This window comes from Acomys minous (genome assembly GCF_964271855.1).
Source record: "Acomys minous genome assembly, chromosome: 10".
Classification (NCBI taxonomy): Eukaryota; Metazoa; Chordata; class Mammalia; order Rodentia; family Muridae; genus Acomys; species Acomys minous.
The window spans coordinates 69,310,846-69,319,481 of NC_140491.1; the positions used below are offsets into that span (position 1 = coordinate 69,310,846).

Below are 8,636 nucleotides of genomic sequence, written 5' to 3' on the forward strand. Positions count from 1 at the left end.
GCCATTGGTCTTCAGTTAATTAGCATGGCAAAATTAAAAGCCACTGTGCTGAGCTGTGTTGAGTGGCGCGTTCTTCACATCCCTGTGCCTGTCAAAGATGGGTTCTGATAAGAGGTGAGGGGTTTGGTGAGCTAGCCCTCATCCCTGCCTCATCGCCTCATCCTCTGCCTATCTGCCCCTGAGCCTAGTGCTGCCTTGATGCTCACTCGGTGTCTCCTCATTCCTGTCTTCTCTGACAACAGTGGGGAAGGACACACATAGGGCTCTGTGCTGTTCCCATGGGGGAAAAATAAAAGCCAGGCCATGCAAGACCCCAGCTGGGTGGCTTTTGCTTCTGCCACTGGCATGTGCACCATCACCACACATGTGTGTCTCTGGCTTCATGTTGTACACAGGGAATTCCCACCCTCTCGCCTTTCTTGTCCTGAGGGGCCTCATAAGGCATCAGCACCATTTGGACTTCGTCCATCGCGAACTAGGTCCAGAAAGTGTAAGGCGTCCTTGGCTTCCAGCCTCGCCTCCTAAAGCCCCTGGGTGCAGCCTTGCTCAGTGATGACTGTGCCTTCCAGGCCGGGGCCAAAGTGACCCAAGGTGGGAGTCCATGAACAAGGCCTGACTGCTCTCTGTTCTCTGCACAGGCCAGCAGAGCCAGCCACAGAGCAGCCAGCCCGACTACAGCAAGGCCTGGGAGGACTATTACAAAAAGCAGAGTGAGTGCAGCCACCATGTGGGCTTTGCTGTCCAATGTCACCTGGTTTATACCCTCTCTGGGACTGCGTCTAGGTGCCAGCCTTGTCTCTCCCTCATGCCCTATCAAAGGAAAACAGATATGGCCAGTGCCTCCTGGATGTGTTCTCAGTCTTCTGGGGGCCATGTCAGTGCAGCCAAGAGGTCACAGTACAGAGAGTGGAGCTGCCACATCACTGGGTACTGGCAGCTTGTCTTTCCTGTGGAACTCATTCTCCTTACAATACCAGCAGCCACTTCTGGCTTGAGGGATGCCAACACAGAAATGCCTCCAGAGTGATGTCAGTTCCAGGTCTAGTGTAGGACTCCCCTGGCAACACCTTGCACCTAGAACCATCACTTGCCAGTTGGAAAGCCCAGGTTAAAGCTGCTTGGCCTTGGAAGCGGAAACATCTCTGGGCCACGAGCTGCTCTGGTGACTATCAGGCAGGTCAGGTGGTCTCATCACTAGGGGGGATGGGGACACTTGGGAGAGTTCAGGGGCCTGCCCCATGCCTTCTTAGCTTGCATTCCAAGTACTTAGGGCCTTTTTAACACCAACCGCACCCCCAGCAGAATGCCACACTGCTCTGTCTTCCCCTCTGGCTATGTTTATTCTGTGGCACTCAGACTTGCTGGACAAGCAATCAGGGCTGTGCAGCCCTATACAAGTGTAGTTACTAGGTGGCCTCTGACAGAGGCTGTCAACAACAACAACAAAAGCACTCTATGTGGCTCTGCAGCACCAAATGATAGCAGCAGCCTAGAGGGAAACAGATGCCCCAAGACCTGAGCAAAGGGGCCTCCCGTGCCCTCCGCATCCTTAACTCACGTCTGTTCTTTGCATTCTAGGTCACACCACCAGTGCTGCCCCACAGGCCAGCTCCCCACCAGACTACACGATGGCCTGGGCTGAGTACTACAGGCAGCAGGCCGCCTTCTACGGGCAGACTTTAGGGCAGGCTCAGGCCCACAGCCAGGTCTGTAGCCAGTCCCCAGCACCGTGATGCCACCCAGCCTTTGTGCTTGCCTAGTCCCAGGGTGAGCACACTGGCCTGTGGGGTCTCCTGTCTCCCTCCAGTCCAGGCCCTTGAGCTTGATGAGATGCTGCTCTCTAGCTCTGGGCCTAGTAACCCTAACTATAACTAAGTCCCCAACTTCTCCCTGGGTCTGCAGTGACGAGAGCCTCTCCAGTAGTTGTTCTTAGGAAGTGGCCGGGCTGGGCCTCTATGACTGCACAGCATCCTCGGGGACCAAGTAGGTGGAGGGCCAGCTTGGCTTCTTTGTGTGTAGAAACTCGGAGGGTTCTATCCAGTCCTCTGCCAAGCATGATCTCTCCTTTGATGGAAGGGAGAACCAAGGGCTCCCACAGGGCACCTTTCTGGGAAGCTGGTGACCCAGGAGAAGCCCTCCCCTTGTCCCTCCTCAGTGCCCTGACCCTAGAGCCTGAGGTGCTCAGACTCCAGCATGGTGTAAGGCGCTGGACGTGGGGCTGACCCTCTCCCTCCCCCCACAGGAGCAGTAGATGGGCATCTGCAGCGGCTCTTCCCCGAAATCAGTGTGAGAGAAACCTGTTTGTTACAGAGATTTTTAGATTTGCAAACCTTTCGATGAAGAACCTTTGTTTTGTTCTGTGAAACACTATATTTAGATTAACAGAAATTTTCTAAAAATCGGGACGGTTAGTTACTAAACATTGCTGGTAATTTCTGTGTCGTGATTTCTTTGTGACTTCAAGTGTGTGAGCTCTGAGGCTCTTTTGGAGCAAAGCCTGCAAGCTCAGGTGCCCGAACTCTCCTCAGAGCCTGACATTTCATCAACTGATGGCTTTGTTTTGTTTTTGTGTCTTTTTATTTACAGGGTTTTTTTTTTTAATCTTTTTTTTCTTTTGTTTTGGTTTTTGGTTTTTTGGGGGGATTGGTTTGCTTTTTTGTTCTTTTGGGGTTCTTTTTGTTTTTGGCTTTTTTGGGGAGGGTTGTTTTGTTTTCTGTTGCAACAGAAAAATGGCTTGGAAGTCTTAGGTGGTAATGTAACAAATTCTCTTTTAAAAATTTAAGCAGTATTTAAGTATTCATAAATGTAAATTCATTAAGTGTTTCACCTCTAATTTCTTGTATCTTGGCTGTCTGGTTTTATTGCATTTTTTTAAAAAAAGCTGAACTATTATGTATTGTAATTAATGATGTGAAATCTGAACTGAGACGGGTCCTTGTATTGCGGGAGGGGTGTTTGTGGGTTGTGTCATTTCTATCATTCTGAGGGTAATGCAAAGACAAGGTCCACCTTCGTGTCTCCATTACCCAGTGCAGTTATGTGTCTAAGACCTCCAAGCTGGTTCTAAAAACAAAAAAGCCTTTCTCTATTCTCAGAAATATAAATACTGTTATTTTTAATATTAAAAAGAAATTCAATATAACTTTTAACAAACACTGTGGACATTAAACCATATAAAAATGTAGTAACTATTTTTTAATTCCAAGGTGTTTTGCTTTTTTCTTTAAATATTTTCTTAATATTTGTCAAATTAACTAGATAAATAAATAAATCTAGTATTAACCACAGTATGAGTTAAATAATTGATTTAATAAAAGGGATGATATGATTTCCAGTGTTTACCATAGTGTGTCTTGTACAGATAACAAGTATTTTTTAAAGAAAAGCGGAAGTGAAGCTATTTTTTCTTGCATTTTGAATTGACCTGAGGAACATTCCGTTTGGAACGCACTCTAGTTACAGTTTGCGGTTCTCTCGTTTTCCTTACAATGCTTGAAGTGTCTAACTATTAAAGAGGCAGTTGGAAATGTTATGCATGGTTTTTTAAAAGGTGTTCTTTTTATTTGACTGACAATTCATTTTACACTCTATATAATAAAATTTCCACAAGATACCTTGTGGGCAAAGTGTTCTTAGTCTGTTTTGTTTGCTGGCCTCTGACTTCCGGTCCTCCTCAGCTGATGGACCGTGCCCTGCCATCTGCCCAACTTGTTGATGCACAGCCTCCCGTGACTTGTGGAGCAAGGCTGCTTTTACGTGGTAGCCTTACACTCGACCCTTTGACTCAAGGGTCACAGTAAGGATCAGTCATGCCTGTGGCCGAATCTGAGTGAGCACAGTCCTGCCAGGGCCTGGGAGGGGTGTGGTGTCAAGGGAAGAGAGTGGAGTCAGCACCCCATCCTGAGCTGAGACCCTCCCCAGCCCCACACCTTAAGTGGCATGTTCTCGCCTCAAAACACACAGTCCCTGCCCTCAGTGTGTTCTTGGGCTGTTTCGCTGCCTGCTGCGTCCTCTGGGGCCGCTCACCTATGGCTCCTGTGGGTGGTGGGTATTCTCTGCAGTCTCGGGCTCAGGTGGGACTCAGACAGCAGCAGATGCATCCCTTTTGTTCAAGAAAACAAAGAATGCCCCCACGTACCCCAGCCCTACTGCAGGCCTGCACAGGGCCTGATGGGTTAAGGCGGCTTTGCTGGCGGTTTCCTCTTTCCTTTTAGAAGCAACTGGTTTGGAATTCAGTTTCTTGCCAGGGCATCTGCATAGCTCGACCTTCACCTTGTATCTTTATACTATGGAATTGTCCTAATAGACACACCAGTTCTTGCTCAGAATCTGGGTGTGTGGGTGTGTGTAGGTGTGGGTGTGTGTACATAGACACCAGGTCCATTAGAAGGGGCGGGGGCAGAAAGTAGACAACAGGCCCATTAATCCTTGCTCAGAACCCTCTTTATGGTGTGTGCATGTGTGCGTGAGCCTTCCACCACACACTCAGGAGGGAGAGACGCATCTGTGGATCCTTTACCCCAAAAGGGGGTGGAGTGTCCCATCTGGGCCACAGTGAGGCCTGTTGAGAGCCGGAAGACAAAAAGGAGATGTGGCATCTTTAACTACACCTCTAGAGAATCGAGTTTGACATTGAGAAATTGAATAGTGAAAGCCACTCGGGGAGGGGGAGGGCCAGCCAAGAGGGCATCAGCGCTGATGGCGGTAATGGGAGTTGGAGAGAGGGCATTACAGGGAGGACTTCCTTCTAATTCATCTTCCAAGCTCAGTGCCAAAACAGCATTTGGCATGGTTCACAGGGAGCAATTGTGTGATAATGAACCCTAAGGTGTCCCTTAATTGAAGACTGAGCATTGCGGTTTGTGCCAAGAGTCGTAAATGGCGCGGGCTTGCGGGAGGATGCATTTTCTTAAATGTATCGGTAAGTACAGATTAGTGTTTGTCCCCAGTGAAATGCCGTACGATAAATTATGGAAATCTCTCTCCCTCTGATGCAATCTTGTGTTGGGGTGGGGGGATGGGGTGTGCACAGCAGCAGGCCGCAGGGGGGAAAGTTTGCAAGCATATGAAATTTGGCCTCATTAACATGGCGCCCGCCCTCGGAAGATGGTTTCCATCAGCAGTCTGCTGTCCTGGAAGGAATAAAGTGCTTGAAATGTACCAAGTTCAGCGGTTGTGTTCCATTAAGAAAGCTGCATGGTCATCATGGTGGGCGGCCTGTGTTTGCCGAGATAGGGGTGGGCGGTGCCTGGTCTGTCTTCAGAAGGCGCGCACACGCGCGCACACACACACACACCCCTTGTGTGCCCACACTGGCTCAGCTTGCAGTCAGGATTCAGCAGGACCCCTGCTGAACTGACCCAGCCCCACCCAGCTTGGAACTGGACTGAGGAGTTCATCCTCTATCCCTGCCCCTGGCCTCTCAAGTAGGAGGTAGTCTTATCCACTGCATGGTGACTGTCCACAGGAGTACAGATGGTATGCTACAGTGCCCAGTCCACGGAGCACTGGACACCCAGGAGCCCCAGCTCCAGCTGGCTCCGGCACTGCTGTCTCCCAGGCCTACTTCCAGCCCTCCAGGGCCCAGCTGGGCTTTAGGATGGACTAATGCAACTGTTCCTGAAGGACTCGGATTAATGGCCAGAAAGTGGCCTGGCAATCCCACAGGGGGGCTGCCGAGCCAGGGTGCTTGCAAGGAGAAGCACGGTTATCTTGGGCTTTGTCTTGAGCCTTTCTCCCAACTTGTATAAGGGGGTGCTCACCCTTCCCACACCAGACCGAAAGCTGGAGGTACAGACTCACCCCTTGACACAGGCTCGGGGAAGCACGTGCTGTGTGGTTTGTTCTCGTGTAGCTGCCAGCCTCTGCTAAGGAGGGAGTGGGAGCTGAGCAGCAGCCATGGGCCAGCCCCACTCACCTCTCTAAGATGTAGTTAAAACCCCAAGCCAATACCTTTGCACTCATTCATGAGCCAAATTTAGTGCGCTATGCCATCCACTGAGCCATCCACAGTATCGTGAGACTTTTTTTTTTCCTCCCAAGACATGGTTTCTCTGAGTAGCCTTGGCTGTCCTGGACCAGGTTGGCCTCGAACTCACAGTGATCCGCCTGCCTCTGCCTCCCGAGTGCTGGGATTGATGCCCAGCTCTCATGTGTCTCTGTCTGTCTGTCTGTCTGTCTGTCTGTCTGTCTGTCTGTCTCTCTCTCTCTCTCTGTCTCTCTCTCTCTCTTTCCCACCCCCACCCCCCTGTGTTTTGAGAAACTCAGTCTGTACATCAGGCTGGCCTTGAACTCATATCCACTTGCCTCTGCCTCCTGATTGGAGTGCTGGAATTAAAGGTGTGTACCACCTGGCACCCCACTTGTGTGGCCTTTAGACAAGGGTCTGAGCCCCACTTGGCCACATCCTTCCTGTGTGCATTTTGTTGGTGATTTTCCCGTTAAACCCCAAGCATGTATGGTAAGCCAGCACCGGATGCTGGAGTAGGCCTTTAGGCAGCAGGTCCAGGCGCTGGACTGCATGCAGGCCTCTGCTAGTGCTGTGGCCATTGGGTGGATCAAAGTGGATCCACACATACTGGGGTGGAAGCACAAGACTGGTGCTTCTGGACAGCAGGTGCAATGTGACCAGCCATCTCATGCCTCTGCCTCAACAGATACCCTGCTGTCATGGACTTTACTTTCAGACTGAACCAAAATAAGCCGTTTCTTCCCTAAGTCACTCTTGTCAGGTATCCTGTCACAGCAAGGAGAAAAGCGACACACTCCCAGGATCGGTGTGACCGCCAGTCCCCTCTCACAGCAGGTGCCGATAACCACCCCAGGAATAACTAGTGATTTCTGACCACTATGGTGGCTTCCTGCAAGAGCAGCAGGCGCAAATGTACAGCTACTCCCCCAAGTCCCAGCAGCCAGCCGCTGAGAGAGACCTGCCAGGGCAGGAGGGAACTCTGCACACAGCCAGGTCCACCCCATAGTGATGTGGGTGACAAATGGGCATGGTTGGTCAAGGCTGCCTCGTTCTGATCCACAGTCAGTTTTTGGGAAATCTCACCTGTAGCTCAGCACATTTCTGAGATTCTGCGACTCTGCGTGTGCCACACGCTCCTAGCTAACCTCACTTGTCAGGCAGGCGGGTGCTATGGACCTAAGAAAGAGCACCAACTTGCTGGGCAGTGGTGGCACACGCCTTTAATCCCAGCATTGGCGAGGCAAAGGCAGGCGGATCATTGTTGAGTTCGAGGCCAGCTGGTTTACAAAGTGAGTCCGGGACAGCCAAGGCTACACAGAAAAACCCTGTCTTGGGAAAAAAGAAAAAAAAGAAAAGGTGAATAGTGCCTAAGGAACAACACCCAAGGCTGTTAGATAGATAGATAGATAGATAGATAGATAGATAGATAGATAGATAGATAGATAGAAAAAACAAGATGTAAAAAGGCCTGTACTGAAAAGCAGTATGATTAAAGACTCATGGTAGAAAAAGTCCATGTCCAACTGTCCATGCTTCCCAAATTGAGCTGTAGGTCTAGCAATTCCAATCTAATTCCAGCAAGTTTTATTTTTATATTTTTATTTTATTTTAATTTAATTTTATGTGCATTGGTGTAGGGGTGTCAGATCCCTTGGAACTGGAGTTACAGACAGCTGTGAACTGCCATGTGGTTGCTGGGAATTGAACTCAGGACCTTCGGAAGAGCAGACAGTGCTCTTAACCTCTGAGCCATCTCTCCAGCCCCCAAGTTTTATTTTAAAATTTTAAGGATTTCTTTATTTTCATTTTGCGTGGGTTTGACTGAGTGTGTGTGTGTGTGTGTGTGCGCGCGCGCGCGTGCGTGCCTGTGTGTGCCTGTGTGTGGCTGTGTGACTGTGGACTCCAGAAATGGGTCCTGGGAACTGAACTCTGGTCTCTGGAAGAACAATACATGCTCTTAACTGTTGAACCATCTCTCCAGTTGCTGACAAAAGTACTTAAACACATCAACTCCCTGATCTTTTTTTTTTTTTTAAATTAAAAATCAGATATGGGGGAGACAGTAAAGCGCTTTCTCTGCAAGCATGGAGACCGGAGTTTTGAACCCTAGCGTCCACACAAAAGCTGGCCACACCCAGGGGAGGTCCTGTTATTTTGTTAAATAGACACGGTAATAAACTGTCCCCGAAGCTTTTGTTTTCATACCCGTAGACTAACGTCTCTCTCAACCATCATCAGAGACGCTTCTTTTTGCAGCAGATAGTGATTAGAACAACCAGACGACACACAGGGACCAGGAAACTGTGGAATCTACGTCATATCATCTCCCCTAAAGACTCAGGGATCATGATGGATGACTGAGCGTAATGATGGTGGACGCCCTAGCCAGTAAGGACGGATTTCCTGGTCACCGACATGAACTCAGTGGCTGCAACCGACTAAACAAGACTTGCATAAATCAAACCCTCCGAAACCCCAACATGGTTGGGACAGGGGCTCAAAAAGCCCTACCCTCATCCGAGGCGGCGCTATTGGCGACCGAAGGCTGCTCTGGGTGGGCGGGGCTTGAGAATCACCTTCCGCGGGGGGGGGCGGGGGGGGAGGGCAATCTATGCTCCGCGCAAATACAGGCTGCACTGAGTATTAGAGAGGGGTGCAAAAGCAC

General features: G+C 49.9%; 1 protein-coding gene across 8 annotated transcripts in view; it reads left to right on the plus strand.

The window, feature by feature from the left end:
• FUBP3 (far upstream element binding protein 3) overlaps positions 1-3,629 on the plus strand; it is a 52,287-nt gene extending 48,658 nt beyond the window's left edge. For 3 of the 8 annotated variants that reach the window (XM_084797534.1, XM_084797532.1, XM_084797530.1), the window contains 2 exons: positions 639-710; positions 1,579-3,629. In XM_084797534.1, coding sequence (XP_084653660.1) covers positions 639-710; positions 1,579-1,733 — 227 coding nt within the window. In that variant the 3' untranslated portion in view covers positions 1,734-3,629. The remainder of the gene's footprint in view (positions 1-638; positions 711-1,578) is intronic. The other 5 variants (XM_084797537.1, XM_084797535.1, XM_084797531.1 and 2 more) reach the window with 4 other exon arrangements.
• The last annotated feature ends 5,007 nt before the right edge of the window (positions 3,630-8,636 follow it).